The 17,092-nt window shown below is 45.1% G+C and overlaps 1 protein-coding gene across 1 annotated transcript in view; it reads right to left on the bottom strand.

Annotated features, from left to right (window-relative positions):
- Positions 1-602: 602 nt before the first annotated feature.
- LOC129819952 (protein tyrosine phosphatase type IVA 2) overlaps positions 603-17,092 on the bottom strand; it is a 42,762-nt gene continuing 26,272 nt past the window's right edge. Inside the window, exons 2-7 of the mRNA XM_055876683.1 lie at positions 16,733-17,047; positions 16,317-16,425; positions 13,558-13,650; positions 11,879-12,009; positions 2,349-2,423; positions 603-2,134 (exon numbers count right to left, since the gene is read on the bottom strand). Of these exons, the coding sequence (XP_055732658.1) occupies positions 2,023-2,134; positions 2,349-2,423; positions 11,879-12,009; positions 13,558-13,650; positions 16,317-16,425; positions 16,733-16,737 (525 nt within the window). The 5' untranslated portion in view covers positions 16,738-17,047 and the 3' untranslated portion in view covers positions 603-2,022. The remainder of the gene's footprint in view (positions 2,135-2,348; positions 2,424-11,878; positions 12,010-13,557; positions 13,651-16,316; positions 16,426-16,732; positions 17,048-17,092) is intronic.

The raw sequence follows: 17,092 nt of genomic DNA, 5'->3' as shown, positions 1-17,092 counted from the left end.
CCTCTGCAACGCAGGACAATGCATGGCCCCATGTTGCAAGGATCTGTACACTATTCCTGGAAACTGAAACCGTCCCAGTTTTTCCATGGCCTGCATACTCACCAGACATGTCACCCACTGAGCATGTCACAATGCTCTGGATCAACAGGTACTGTACAACAGTGTGTTCCAGTTCCAGACAATATTCAGCAACTTTGCAAAGCCATTGAAGAGAAGTGGGACATTCCATAGGCTATAATCAACAGCGTGATGAACTATATGCAAGGAGATGTGTCACGCTACATGACGCAAATGGTGGTCACACCAGATACTGACTGTTTTTCTGATGCACGCCCATACCTTCTTTTTTAAAATATATATCGTATGAATTTATTTAAATTGATTGATGTGCTTATGTGAACTGTAAAATCAGTCAAATCTTTGAAATTGTTGCGTTTATATTTTTGTTCAGTGCATCTTGAGACTCAGCAATTCCTCGTCACATAATTGTTTGCAGCACCCCAAAAGACGTGCAGCACCCCAAAAAAATAGGCTGTCATTTCAAATAATCTAAAATAACAATGGATAAGGTGAGAAATCATGAAATATCATACAAGTTTAAATCTTATTGAAATTGATTTATTTATCTTAAAACCAATAGGAATGTCTTCAAAATGGGTACATTGATAAAATAACTGACCATTTGCTTTCTTTTCCACCTACTTTCCTTCAGAGTAGGGATTAACAGTTGTATCATTGAGAGTGTGTGTTTGTGCATCTGTGTGTGCTTGAAACTGTGTGCGTGTGCAGTCATTGTAAGGAAGTCCTATTGTAAACCCAGTAAGCAGCCTTGATGAATGGAAAAAAGTACCTACAGTAAGACTAGCCAAGTGTCTTCCTGTGAAACTGTCTCTGTGTGTGTGTGTGTGTGTGTGTGTGTGTGTGTGTGTGTGTGTGTGTGTGTGTGTGTGTGTGTGTGTGTGTGTGTGTGTGTGTGTGTGTGCAGGACGGTCATTGGGGGTTTGGGGGCTTTTCCGAGGTGGACTGAATATTGCACTCCTGTGAGGTAAAAAAAAAAAAAAATTAAAAATAAAGTTAAGATGCACCCCCCCACCCAAAAAAGACAATAAGAAACAGAAAATTGTCCTTGCCCCAACCAAAATCCAGATTGGCTTGCGAGTTATAGCCAGTAAAAAAAAATACAGCGGACATAATATTTAAAACCGAGCCAACCCCATAATTAAAATGTGACTAGAAGCGAGAGGGGGCGGGAAACATTTCTGCATTTTTTTAGAGAACTTTTGGGAGATTTTGTGTTGTACAAAAATACCTCAATAAGCCAAATGGACTGTTATTTTTAGTCTTAAACAGAATAATATTGTAATGTGCTGAAGGGTTAAAACAATTTATTTTTATTAAAAAGTTCTCAGTGCGAGAGGCGTCACTATAGACACCCTGGTTCGTTTCCAGGCTGTATCACAACCGGTTGTGTTTGAGGCCCACAGGGCAGCGCACAATTGGCCAAGCGTCATCTGGGATTGGCCGTCATTGTAAATAAGAATTTGTTCTTAACTGACTTGCCTAGTTAAATAAAGGTTAAATAAAAAATAACCCGTGGCATAATTAATATCATTAATAATTAAAGAAAAATAAACAAATTATCAATCGATACCTTAACATTTTCGTAGATTTTTTATCACCATTGTTAAACTTTCATGTACATGTGTGTAAAAAAGAGGAAAAGCTATCCCATGATTCAACACTGAAAATAAAAATTAAGGACTCAAAGAAATTCTAGGCCCATGATTGGGCAACGATAACTTGGAGGCGTCTGTGTGCTTTGACCTGTTCCTTCATTGGTTCAGACCTTTAGATTTGCATTCATTAAAATGGAATCATTCGCTCATTAGGTCATCAATTCTCTGATCAATTAGCCATGTCTCAGTGTTAACAAATCACATTAATTACTGATCGCTTTCTCTCGTTGTTTTATCTCCCATTGGTTGGAATAATGTTGTTTGATGGAGAGGCTGCACACACACACTATTGGACGCAGCAGTTGTGGCCGTTGGCATCCTTGAACCGCAGACGCATCTTGGGTCTGTATTTCTCCAGGTAAAGTAGCTGTTTGGAGTTGAAAGCTCCACGTCTCTTCCTGAGGGAGGAGGTGAGATACAAGACCACGTTATTGTTTTGGTCACGCGAGAACATAGCAGCACAATAACAACATCAATGTTCCAACAAACTAAGAGAATACATGACAACACAGGTTCCACAGCACAGAAACATCCCCCCCCCCCCCCCCCCCCCCACCAGTGTGAAAGTTAAAGTAGTGTTTACTGTCGTGTGAAAGCTAAAATAGTGCTTACTGTCGTATGAACTGCACTGCATCCTCATACTTCATCCCTGTCTCAATCAGCGCTAAGGCCACCAGGACTGGAGCTCTACAGGAGAAAGAGGAGAGAGATAAACACCAGTATGCATGCGGTGTCATGGTTATGTGGGCAGTAGGGAGGGTGGGGTATACTCTAAAGCTGGGAAATTGGCCTGGGAAACACACAGGGGTTCACTGGGTTCAATGCAACCCCGCTGGGGCATCAATATCACACCCCGGGCCCACACACACACACACACACACACACCCCCCACACACACACACACACACACACACACACACACACCCACCCCCCACACACACCCCCCCCCCACACACACACACACACACACCCCCCACACACACACACACACACCCCCCACACACACACCCCACACACCCACCCCCCACACACACACACACACACCCACCCCCCACACACACACCCCCCACACACCCCCCACACACACACCCCCCACACACACACACACACACACACACACACCCACCCCCCACACACACCCCCCCCCCCACACACACACACACACACACCCCCCACACACACACACACACACCCCCCACACACACACCCCACACACCCACCCCCCACACACACACACACACACACACACACCCACCCCCCACACACACACCCCCCACACACCCCCCACACACACACCCCCCACACACACACACACCCCCCACACACACACACACACACACACCCCCCACACACACACCCCCCACACACACCCCCCACACACACACCCCACACACACACCCCCCACACACACACCCCCCACACACACACCCCCCACACACACCCCCCACACACACACACACACACACACACACACACACACACACACACACACACACACACACACACACACACACACACACACACACACACACACACACACACACACACACACACACACACACACACATATACACACACACACATATATACACACACATATACACATATACACACACACACACACACACACACACACACACACACACACACACACACACATATACACACACACACAGAGTGAAATTGCAATAAGTGTGTTACTGCAAGCGAACCTTCTCTCACCAGGAAGAAAAATAAAAACGTTTAATTCCCAGACAGACTGCCCGGAGTGTCAAAACACACAGCTGACAAGGCATTCTTGTGTGGGTTTTGAGAGACGGATACAAAATACAGTTGAAGTCAGAAGTTTACATACACCTTAGCCAAATACATTTAAAATCAGTTTTTCACAATTCCTGAAACTTAATCCTAGTAAAAATTCACTGTCTTAGGTCAGTTAGGATCACCACTTTATTTTAAGAATGTAAAATGTCAGAATAATAGTAGAGAAAATTATTTCTTTCAACTTTTATTTCTTTCATCACATTCCCAGTGGGTCAGAAGTTTACATACACTCAATTAGTATTTGATAGCATTGCCTTTAAATTGTTTCCCTTGGATCAAACGTTTTGGGTAGCCTTCCCACAATAAGTTGGGTGAATATTGGCCCATTCCTCCTGACAGAGCTGGTGTAACTGAGTCAGGTTCGTAGGCCTCCTTGCTTGCGAACGCTTTTTCAGTTCTGCCCACACATTTTCTATAGGATTGAGGTCAGGGCTTTATGATGACAACAAAGTCAAGGATTTGGAGTGGCCCTTAAGCCATTTTGCCACAACTTTGGAAGTATGCTTGAGGTCATTGTCCATTTGCGACCAAGCTTTAACTTCCTGACTGATGTCCTGAGATGTTGCTTCAATATATCCACATATTTCCCTTCCTCATGATGCCATCTATTTTGTGAAGTGCATCAGACCCTCCTGCAGCAAAGCACCCCCACAACATGGTGCTATCACCCCCGTGCTTAACCTGATGAGGACAGGGGGTGCTGTTTGCACTTTTTGGGGAAAACGTGTCCAATTTAAACGGCCCCGTACTCAATTCTTGCTCGTACAATATGCATATTATTATTACTATTGGATAGAAAACACTCTAGTTTCTAAAACCGTTTGAATTTTGTCTGTGGGTAAAACAGAACTCATTTGGCAGCACACTTTGTGACCAGGAAGTGGAAAGTCTGAAATCTATGTTCTGTTCAAGTGACTGCCTATAAATGGTCATGATACGTATGGCTATACGTGCACGTCATACACCTTCACCCGGATGTCAAGAGGAAGTGAGAGGAAAAATGAGTTGATTATCTCTGTCTGACGTTGAATAAACCCTCTTGGAACAAGGTGTCCCCCATTTTCTGTAAGGCGCGTGTTGGGACCTGTTATTGCCTACTGGAAACCAGTCGTTATGGGCGAATATGATCTCCGGCTTTGATTTTATTTGATACATGTTACAATATAATTCTAAAGTATGTTTTTTCAATATAGTTTCATTAGATTATTGAAACTTATTCGGGACGTTAGTTGTGTTGCGTTGTTTGACTTTGACGTTGGAGAGCTTAGCGCTGCATGGCCAGTGTGCTTGCTAATTCAAGAGGGAAAAAGAACGTTCTGAATCCAAACAAAGACGCTTCTGGACAAAGGACCAAAAGGTACAACATTCTGATAGAAGATCAGCAAAAGTAGGAACCATTTTGTGATGCTATTTCATATATCTGTCGAACTGTGTACTAGTAGCTTTGCGCTCAGGTTTTGGTTATTCCCTTACCATAACTAAGTCTTGTGTCGTAATGAAGATATTTTTAGAATTTTAACACTACGATTGCATTAAGAACTAATGGATCTATCGTTTCCTATACAACATGTATTTTTTTGTAATGTTTATGAATAGCTATTTGGTCAGAATAGGTGAGAGTCTAATAGAAATATCCGCACATTCTGGGAAAAAGATGCTACGTTAGCACGTTATGCTACGTTGTATAACCACGGATTTCAGATCTAAATATGCACATTTTCGAAAAAAACATAAGTGTATGTATAACCTGATGTTATAGGACTGTCATCTGAGGAAGGTTTATGAAGGTTATTGAAAATTAATATCTTTTGCTGGTTTATTCGCCAACGCTAACGTGCCTATTGCTATCGCTAACGTGCCTTGATGAATGAATGCGGTAGTGTGGTAGGCTATTGTAGTAAGCTAATATAATGCTATATTATGTTTTCGCTGTAAAACACTTACAAAATCGGAAATATTGTCTGTATTCACAAGATCTTTGTCTTTCATTTGCTATACACCATGTATTTTTCAGAAATGTTTTATGATTAGTATTTCGGTATGTCACGTTGGTGTCTGTAATTATTCTGGCTGCTTTCGGTGCAATTTCTGATTGTAGCCGCAATGTAAACTATGATTTATACCTGAAATATGCACATTTTTCGAACAAAACATAGATTTATTGTATAACATGTTATAAGACTGTCATCTGATGAAGTTGTTTCTTGGTTTCTTTGGTTTGTTCTAGGTTGGTTTGGTTGATTTTGTGCATGCTACCTGTGCTGTGAAAAATGTCTGTGCCTTTTTCTATTTGTTGGTGAGCTAACATAAATATATATTGTGTTTTCCCTGTAAAACATTTTTAAAAATCGGACATGTTGGCTGGATTCACAAGATGCGTATCTTTCATTAGCTGTATTGGACTTGTTAATGTGTGAAAGTTAAATATTTCTAAAAAATATTTTTTGAATTTCGCGCTCTGCCTTTTCAGTGGAATGTGGGAGGAGTTCCGCTAGCGGAACCCCGGGGCTAGACAGGTTAACGGTTGGGATGGAATTCTTCGGCTTGCAAGCCTCCCCCTTTTTCCTCCAAACATTACGATTGGTCATTATGGCCAAACAGTTCTATTTTTGTTTCATCATACCAGAGGACATGTCTCCAAAAAGTATGATCTTTGTCCCCATGTGCAGTTGCAAACCGTAGTCTGGCTTTTTTATGGCGGTTTTGGAGCAGTGACTTCTTCCTTGCTGAGCGGCCTTTCAGGTTATGTCGATATAGGACTCATTTTACTGTGGATATAGATACGTTTGTACCTGTTTCCTCCAGCATCTTCACAAGGTCTTTTGCTGTTGTTCTGGGATTGATCTGCACTTTTCACACCAAAATACGTTAATTTCTAGGAGACAGAACGCGTCTCCTTCCTGAGCGGTATGGCGGCTGCGTGGTCCAATAGTGTTTATACTTGCATACTATTGTTTGTACAGATAAACGTGGTACCTTCAGGCGTTTGGAAATTGCTCCCAAGGATGAACCAGACTTGTGGAGGTCTACAATTTATTTTTCTGAGGTCTTGGCTGATTTCTTTTGATTTTCATGATATCAAGCAAAGAGGCACTGAGTTTGAAGGTAGGCCTTGAAATACATCCACATGTACAGCTCCAATTGACTCAAATGATGTCAATTAGCCTATCAAAAGCTTCTAAAGCCATGACATCATTTTCTGGAATTGTCCAAGCTGTTTAAAGGCACAGTCAACTTAGTGTATGTAAACTTCTGACCCACTGGAATTGTGATACAGTAAAATAATCTGTCTAAACAATTGTTGGAAAAATTACTTGTGTCATGCATAAAGTAGTTGTCCTAACCAACTTGACAAAACTAGTTTGTCAACAAGAAATTTGTGGAGTGGTTGAAAAACGAGTTTTAATGACTCCAACCTAAGTGTATGTAAACTTCCGACTTACAACTGTAGGTAGGGATAAAGTGACTACGCAATAGGAGAGTTAATGTAAAAAGGGTCAATGCAGATAGTGAAATAGTTAACCAATAACTTCCTGGATTAACTAATTAGCAGTCTTATGGTTTGGGGGTTGCCGCTGTTCAGGGTCCTGTTGGTTGCAGATTTGGTGCATTGGTACTGCTTGCCATGAGGTAGCAAAGACAAGTCTATGACTTGGGTGGCTGGAGTCAGACAATCTTTAGCGCTTACTCTGACACCGCCTGGTATAGAGGTCCTGGATGGAAGGGAGCTTGGTGATGTACTGGGCTGTAAGCACTACCCGCTGTATCGCTTTGTGGTCAGATGCCAAGCAGTTGCCATACCCAGCAGACAGTCAATATGCTTTCAATGGTGCAGCTTTATTACATTTTGAGGATTTGAGGGCACATGCAAAATCTTTTTAGCCTCCTGAGGGGGAAAGAGGCGTTGTCGTGCCTTCTTCAGGACTGTGTTGCTGTGTGTGGACACAGAGGTATTTCCATGGTGATGTGGACACCAAGGTACTTAAAGCTCTCGACCTGCTCCTCTACAGTCTTGTCGATGTGGAGGGCTCGGCCCCACGTCCTATAAAAACTGCCTCATAGTCATCGGTGATCAGGCCCACAATCGGCATGTCATCAGCAATCTTAGTGTTGGAGTCGTGATCGAACATGCAGTCGTGGGTGAACAGGGAGTACAGGAGTGAACTAAGTACGCACCCCTGAGGAGCCCCTGTGTTGAGGGTCAGCTTGGCAGATGTGTTGCCTACCCTTGGCAGATGTTGTTGCCTACACCTGAGTGCAGCCCATCAGGAAGTCCAGGATCCAGTTTCAGAGTGTGCAGTCCCAGGGTCCTGAGCTTGGAGGGGACACTGTGGTGTTGAACACAGTATTTTCCCAGGGCAGTGTGGAGTACAATAGAGATGGAGTCATCTGAGGATCTGTTGAGCCTTTCAAAGTATTTCATGGCTACAGATGTGAGTGCTACTGGGCGATAGTCATTTAGACAGGTTACATTGGCGTTGTATGTGTAGGTTTGCTTGAAACATGTAGGTATTGCAGACTTGGTCAGGGAGTTGTTAAAAATGTCAGTGAAGACCCTTGTCAGCTGGTACGCGTCCTGGTAATCCGTCTGGACCGTGGCCTTGTGAATGTTAACCTGTTTAAAGGTCTTACTCACATCAGCTACGGAGAGTGAGACTACACAGTCGTCTAGAAGAGCTGGTGCTCGTGCATTGTCCAGGGTTGCTTGCCTCGAAGAGAGCATAGAAGGAATTTAGCTTGTCTGAAAGGCTTGCATCACTGGGTTTTCCTTTGTAAATCAGTGGTAGTTTGTTTGCGAGCCCTGCCACATCCGACGAGGGTCAGAGCTGGCGTAGTAGGATTTCACCTTAGTCCTGTATTGACAACAACTCGGAGTTCGTAGCAGGATTTCTTATAAGCGTCCGGAATAGTGTCATGTTCCTTAAAATAAGCAGTTCAAGCCTTTAGCGCGCTGCGGATGTTCCCTACAATTCATGGCTTCTCGTTGGGATATGTACGTACGAATCCAGGAACATATTCCAGTCTGTTCTAGTGAAACAGTCCTGTATCTAAGGGTTTCCCCAAACTCTGTCCCGGTTTGGTTTTTGCCCTAGCACTACAAAGCCGATTCAAATAACCAAAGCTTAATGATGAGCTGATTATTTTTAATCAACTGTGTAGTGCTAGCGCAAAAAACTAAATGTGCACCCCGGGGGGGGGGGGCAGAACCGAGTTTGGGAAACCCTGCTGAAGCTTACCATCTGCTTCATTGGACCCCTTCCGTATTGAGCACATCACTGGTACTTCTTGTTTCAGCTTTTGCTTGTAAGCAGGACTCAGGAGGATAGAGTTATGGTCGGATTTAGCAAATGGAGGTCGAGGGAGAGCTTTGTATGCGTTTTTGTGGTGATCTAGAGTTGTCGCCTCTAGATGAACAGGTGACAAGCTGGTAAAAATTAGGCATTAAAATCACCGGCCAATAAGAGTCCAAATCTACCAGTATTATTCATATCATATCTTCTGGGCCCGAGAAGCAGGCAGTTTAATTTGGGCATGCTTTTCATCCAAAATTCCAAATGCTGCCCCCTACCCTAGAGAAGTTAACTTCTTGATGCTAGGAGGCAGAATTCTTATGTTTGGAAAAATAACGTTCCCAATGTAAACGGCCTATTTCTCAGGCCCAGATGATAGAATATGCATATAATTGACAGATTAGGATAGAAAACACTCTAAAGTTTCCAAAACTGTCAAAATATTGTCTGTGAGTATAACAAAACTGATTTTGCAGGGGAAAACCTGAGGAAATCCAACCCGGAAGTGCCTCTTATTTTGAAAAATCCCTGTTCCATTGCCTGCTTATCCTCCCTTTAAAGGGATATCAACCAGATTTCTTTTCCAATGGCTTCCACAGGTTGTGAACAAGCTTTAGACATAGTTTCAAGCTTTTATTCTGAAAAATGAGTGAGATTTATCAAATCGCGTCAGTGGACAGCCAGGTGTCCTTTGATTAGTTCTTGTGAGCGAAAGTGGTAGCTCAACATTTTCTTTCTCTATTGTATTGAATAGTTTACCGTCCGGTTGAAATATTATCAATTATTTATGTTAAAAACAACCTGAGGATTGATTATAAAAACGTTTGACATGTTTCTACGAACTTCACGGATACTATTCGGAATTTGTCTGCCCTTCATGACCTGCCTGAGCCTGTGGATTTCTGAACTTAACGCGCCAAACAAATTGAGTTTTTTTTATATAAAAATAATCTTTATCGAACAAAAGTAACACTTATTGTATAACTGGGAGTCTCATGAGTGCAAACACCCGAAGACCATCAAAGGTAAGCGATTATTTTTATTGCTTTTCTGACTTGTGACCAATCTACATTGCTGCTAGGTGTTTAATGTTTTGTCTAGTGATCGATAAACTCACAAATGCTTGGATTGCTTTCGCTGTAAAGCATATTTTCAAAATCTGACATGACAGGTGGATTAACAACAAGCTAAGCTTTGTTTTGCTATATTGCACTTGTGATTTCATAAAATATAATTTGTGGTATTTTTTATTTGGCACTCTGCAATTCAGCGGTTGTTGATGAAAATGATCCCACTAAAGGGATCCGTGCGCCAAGAGGTTATTAACTTGTTTGAGATAGGGGGCAGCATTTTCACTTTTGGATGAATAGCGTGCCCAGAGTGAACTGCCTCCTACTCAGTCCCAGATGCTAATATATGCATATTATTTTCGGATAGAAAACATTCTGACGTTTCCAAAACTGTTTGAATGATGTCTGTGAATATAACAGATCTCATATGGCAGGCAAAAACCTGAGAAAAAAAATCCAAACAGGAAGTGGGAAATCTGAGGTTTGTAGTTTTTGAACTCACCATATATAGAATACACAGTGGGATATGGGTTATTTTGCACTTCCTAAGGCTTCCACTAGATGTCAACCGCCTTTACAACGTTGTTTCAGGCTGCTCATATGAAGGGGGGCCGGATGGGAGCTGTGACTAAGGGGTCTGCCAACAGCCTCGTTCTCAGTCACACACTTTCACTTGAGAGGTAGCTCTCGTTCCATTGCTTTCCTACAGACAATGGAATTCTCCGGTTGGAACATTATTGAACCTTTATGATAAAAACATCCTATACTTAGTTTGACAAGTTTCTTCGACCTGTAATATAACTTTTTGAATGTTTCGTCCGAATGTACCAGATGGCACTTTTGGATTTGTTTACCAAATGCCTTAACAAAAGAAGCTATTGGACATAAATGGACAGTATCGAACAAAACAAGCATTTATTGTGGAACTGCAATTCCTGGGAGTGCATTCTGATGAAGATCATCAAAGGTAAGTGAATATTTATAATGCCATTTATGAATAATGTTGACTGCACAACATGGCGTATATTTCTCTGGGTGGTTTGGGCTCTGAGCGCCGTTCTCAGATTATGCTTTTTCCGTAAAGTTTTTTTTTTTTTTTTTTTTTATCTGACAGCGGTTGCATTAAGGAGAAGTGTATCTAAAGTTCCATGTATAATAGTTGCATTTATCAACATTTATTATGAGTATTTCTGTGAATTCATGTGGCTCTCTGCAATATCACTGCATGTTTTGGAACTACTGAACGTAACACGCCAATGTAAAGTAAGATTTTTGGATATAAATATGAACTTTATCTAACAAAACATACATGTATTGTGTAACATAAGGTCCTATGAGTTTCATCTGATGAAGATCATCAAAGGTTAGTGATTAATTTTATCTCTATTTATGCTTTTTGTGACTCCTCTCTCTTTGGCAGGAAAAATGGCTGTGTTTTTCTGTGACTTGGTGTTGACCTAACAATCGTTTGTGGAGCTTTCGCTGTAAAGCATTTTTGATAAATATTTTTTTTTCTTTAAAATTTGATGTATGAGGTTTCTGTTGATTTGTATTTGTATTTGGCATCCTGCTATTTCATTGGCTGTTGGTTAGGGGTTCCGCTAGCGGAACCTGTCCTAGACAGGTTAAGTGAATGAGAGAGGAGAAAGGGAATTTAGGGAGGAGAACTGTGACGCTTGGCTAGTTTTCTTTTTTTAGGTGCCCCACAAATGGAACACTAGTCAAAGCAAATTAACATTGTCTTCCAGATAACATTTTAGTAGCCAAAAAGCACATTACACCAAATCTCAAATCTCTTTCTCTTTTACGCCAACGGACGTCATCGCTAGTCATTAGAAGGGTCTCACTAGCCACAATTAAGCCCACTTACATACATTCATCTCACCACTTACAGTCACCTGGCCCACTTACCAACACACACACACACACACACACACACACAGGTAAACACCCTCACCGGCCCAGCCCCGCCACACAGTGCACAGCGATGCAGCAGCCAGGCTCGTCTCGGAACTTGGTCTTCAGCAGGTTCAGCCAGTCATCCACTATCTGGGTGGGGGGCGGGGCGCCATCATCAAAGGGCCAGTCCTATGGAGGCAGAGGAACAAAAATTGAAAAATGGATCAAACCAGGGGCTAGGGGTTATTTTAACCAGTGGTCAATGCTGAAGGTCAGTACAGGATAATTCAAAGCCTGATTGAAGAATTAGAGCAGCTTTGACTATTAGGCTATATCATGTGTGTGTCTAAGTTGGAAAGCTTGATATGCTGAAGTAGTAGGTGTGGCGTGTCCTGGCAGACAGCCTGACCCCTGTATATCCGTCTGAGCCTCTATACTCTTGCTGACCCAGCGTCTCTGCTACGGCTCAGCACAGATCCCAGCCGTGCGCAACCCTACACATGGCTATTCCTGTCTTGGTGCTCAAACAATATAAAAACGGGATTGTGATCTTAATTACTGCCACTCTCCAATACATTGGAGTGACAGGAAGACAGAGGAATGCTCCAGGATGAGGGGTGGTGATCACGGTATTAAAACTATATCAACGAGGGGATAGGATATTTCCTCGCCCAAACACAAAGTTTCTCTGGCCTTCCATAAATCACCTGTGAAACAGCTGAATATTAGCCTAAGCTTTGAGAAGAGACAATACAGTGCACAAAAGACAGAAACAGACAGAGCAAGAAGGCCTGGGTGGAGCCTCATTCATGTGGATCTGAGCCAGAGATTCCTTCTCTTCTCCACCTCTTAGCTCAGCACATAGTGGCTGGCAGGCAGACAGTTGAGGACAAATGAAAACAGACAGATAACAAGGAAGGTCTCCAGAGAGGGAAAACCACCTGTTTAACTTGACATTCCCTGGAAGAAAAAAAACAGCAAATTCAACAACCCTAAAATTCCTAGGAGGTATTCAGGTCAGTAAAAATTCTTACTGCTCTCTAGGTGTGTGTGGTTGTAATCTCCTCCACCAGCCGGCTCCCGCTGCCGACTATCTGGCTTCACATCACCTCAGAATGGAACTTGAAAAGAAAATCCATTGGGCTTCCCAAAAACGATACGTTTAAACGCCCACACCAGTAGAAATCCACTTTTTCAAGCAGAAAGACGATGCCCAGAGCTTAAATATGACGTTGCACAATGATTGAAGTCAATAAGTATGTGAACAAGGGCCTTCTACCCCGATTGCTCAGTTTGACAGGGCGGCCAGCTCTTGGAAGAGTCTTGATTGTTCCAAACTTCTTCCATGTAAGAATGATGGAGGCCACTGTGTTCTTGCGGACCTTCAATGCCGTAGACATTTTTTTGTACCCTTCCCCAGATCTATGCCTCGACAAAATCCTGTCTCGGAGCTCTTACGGACAATTCCGTCAACTTCACAGCTTGGTTTTCGCACTGTCAACTCTGGGACCTTATATAGACGGTGGAAGCATTGTTTTAAGTCCCATCGAATACAACTGTCACCACGATTTAGACCCACGCCTCAGTCGTGTGATTCGCTCAGAATTTGAATTGATTAGCATGTCACTCAGTAAATCCACACCCCTAAAGTTCCAAAGAGTCCCACACTTACCAGTCTCTATGCGCCAGCAAGTCAAGTCTGGGGACGAGGTTAATGTGTGTGTGTATAATCCTTACCACAACCTCGATCCCCCCCTTCTCCACTGGGGCCTTGTCGTAGGTGGCGTCACACACTCTCACCAGCGTGTTCACCTCAAACTTCTTCAGCTCCTGAGACAGAGACGGACAGACACACAGAGACAGAGACAGAGACAGAGACAGAGACAGAGACAGAGACAGAGACAGACACACACACAGACACACAGACAGACACACACACAGACAGACACACAGACAGACACACAGACAGACACAGACAGACAGACAGAGCCAGACAGCCAGAGCCAGACAGCCAGAGCCAGACAGCCAGAGCCAGACAGCCAGAGCCAGACAGCCAGAGCCAGACAGCCAGAGCCAGACAGCCAGAGCCAGACAGCCAGAGCCAGACAGCCAGAGCCAGACAGCCAGAGCCAGACAGCCAGAGCCAGACAGCCAGACAGCCAGAGCCAGACAGCCAGACAGCCAGAGCCAGACAGCCAGACAGCCAGAGCCAGACAGCCAGACAGCCAGAGCCAGACAGCCAGAGCCAGAGCCAGACAGCCAGACAGCCAGAGCCAGAGCCAGACAGAGAGAGAGCCACACAGCCAGACAGAGAGAGAGCCACACAGCCAGACAGAGAGAGAGCCACACAGCCAGACAGAGAGAGAGCCACACAGCCAGACAGAGAGAGAGCCACACAGCCAGACAGAGAGAGAGCCACACAGCCAGACAGAGAGAGAGCCACACAGCCAGACAGAGAGACAGCCAGAGCCAGACAGCCAGAGCCAGACAGCCAGAGCCAGACAGCCAGACAGCCAGAGCCAGACAGCCAGACAGCCAGAGCCAGACAGCCAGAGCCAGAGCCAGACAGAGAGAGAGCCACACAGCCAGACAGAGAGAGCCAGACAGAGAGAGAGCCACACAGCCAGACAGAGAGAGCCAGACAGAGAGAGAGCCACACAGCCAGACAGAGAGAGAGCCACACAGCCAGACAGAGAGAGAGCCACACAGCCAGACAGAGAGAGAGCCACACAGCCAGACAGAGAGAGAGCCACACAGCCAGACAGAGAGAGAGCCACACAGCCAGACAGAGAGAGAGCCACACAGCCAGACAGAGAGAGAGCCACACAGCCAGACAGAGAGAGAGCCACACAGCCAGACAGAGAGAGAGCCACACAGCCAGACAGAGAGAGAGCCACACAGCCAGACAGAGAGAGAGCCACACAGCCAGACAGAGAGAGAGCCACACAGCCAGACAGAGAGAGAGCCACACAGCCAGACAGAGAGAGAGCCACACAGCCAGACAGAGAGAGAGCCACACAGCCAGACAGAGAGAGAGCCACACAGCCAGACAGAGAGAGAGCCACACAGCCAGACAGAGAGAGAGCCACACAGCCAGACAGAGAGAGAGCCACACAGCCAGACAGAGAGAGAGCCACACAGCCAGACAGAGAGAGAGCCACACAGCCAGACAGAGAGAGAGCCACACAGCCAGACAGAGAGAGAGCCACACAGCCAGACAGAGAGAGAGCCACACAGCCAGACAGAGAGAGAGCCACACAGCCAGACAGAGAGAGAGCCACACAGCCAGACAGAGAGAGAGCCACACAGCCAGACAGAGAGAGAGCCACACAGCCAGACAGAGAGAGAGCCACACAGCCAGACAGAGAGAGAGCCACACAGCCAGACAGAGAGAGAGCCACACAGCCAGACAGAGAGAGAGCCACACAGCCAGACAGAGAGAGAGCCACACAGCCAGACAGAGAGAGAGCCACACAGCCAGACAGAGAGAGAGCCACACAGCCAGACAGAGAGAGAGCCACACAGCCAGACAGAGAGAGAGCCACACAGCCAGACAGAGAGAGAGCCACACAGCCAGACAGAGAGAGAGCCACACAGCCAGACAGAGAGAGAGCCACACAGCCAGACAGAGAGAGAGCCACACAGCCAGACAGAGAGAGAGCCACACAGCCAGACAGAGAGAGAGCCACACAGCCAGACAGAGAGAGAGCCACACAGCCAGACAGAGAGAGAGCCACACAGCCAGACAGAGAGAGAGCCACACAGCCAGACAGAGAGAGAGCCACACAGCCAGACAGAGAGAGAGCCACACAGCCAGACAGAGAGAGAGCCACACAGCCAGACAGAGAGAGAGCCACACAGCCAGACAGAGAGAGAGCCACACAGCCAGACAGAGAGAGAGCCACACAGCCAGACAGAGAGAGAGCCACACAGCCAGACAGAGAGAGAGCCACACAGCCAGACAGAGAGAGAGCCACACAGCCAGACAGAGAGAGAGCCACACAGCCAGACAGAGAGAGAGCCACACAGCCAGACAGAGAGAGAGCCACACAGCCAGACAGAGAGAGAGAGCCACACAGCCAGACAGAGAGAGAGAGACACACAGCCAGACAGAGAGAGAGAGACACACAGCCAGACAGAGAGAGAGACACACACAGCCAGACAGAGAGAGACACACACAGCCAGACACAGACAGAGACAGACAGACAGACATACACAGACAGACAGAGACAGACAGACATACACAGACAGAGACAGACAGAGACAGACTATCAGCACAGATATCTTGCACTCTAAAAATATTTATGTTTAATTGTAGGTTGAGCTTAGGGGAGATTATAGGCTACTTTGGTGAGGTTATTGATGCACGTACATACAGTCAGAAGTAAGTGTATGACACTCCAGTGAACTTGAGTGTTGAATTGATAAGGTTATACATGCAGCCACTACATGACAACGCACAAGCAACAAACACGCACACAAGGTTGCGGCCTCACCTCGGTAAACTTGTTGAGCGTGGCGTTGGTGGGGTTGTGTGTGATGAGGAACCTCATGCCCTCGTAGGCAATCTCCACTGCTGCAGGGCGGTTCATGTTGGCGAGACGGCTTTGAAAACAATTACAGTAAAATACTTAATCTCTTACAAGAAGGATGACTACTTTTGGCTCAGATGTCAGCAAGGACTTCTAGTAGGATTCTGTAGGTTAAAAAAATAAATAAAAACACGACGAAGGGAGGAGGAGGGGGATGTGGATGGTAACACCTGTGGATGTCTTACAAAAAAAAAGAGGGGTAACAAAAAATATGGATGATGTAATCCACAAGACTCCACAGGGGCGGGGTAAAAAATAAAAAAAATAAAAAAATTGGGGAGACTATCCACGAGTCATCCAATCGGACATTCAGATTTTACCCCATTCAGGAGAGCGGTATGTGATTGGCTTCTGGGAGAGAAAGCAGGAAGTAGAAGAGAACTGAGCAGTTTTCTTATTGGCGGCTCAGGGGACAGAGCTGGGCGATCTGGCCAAGGACTACGCGGTATCCCAGGGGATCGTTGGAGGAGACCGGGATTCCCAGTGTGCTGGCTTCAGGGGGGCTTCTGGGTAGCGTAGTCCCGAGGGGGGCGGACGATTCACTTGTCCACGAAGGCGAGGTGCTGTGCCTGGCAAAAGTCTCCACTGACACTCACATACGCCATATATGTATGGCCCAAATCGACACAGAAACACTGCCAAGAAAAGAGGGGGAGGGGGACAGGGAGAAAATGTGATTA

Source organism: Salvelinus fontinalis, chromosome 22 (assembly GCF_029448725.1).
Source record: "Salvelinus fontinalis isolate EN_2023a chromosome 22, ASM2944872v1, whole genome shotgun sequence".
Classification (NCBI taxonomy): domain Eukaryota; kingdom Metazoa; phylum Chordata; class Actinopteri; order Salmoniformes; family Salmonidae; genus Salvelinus; species Salvelinus fontinalis.
Note: the sequence above shows the minus strand (reverse complement) of the source record. Positions and strands in the feature narration are given on the sequence as shown.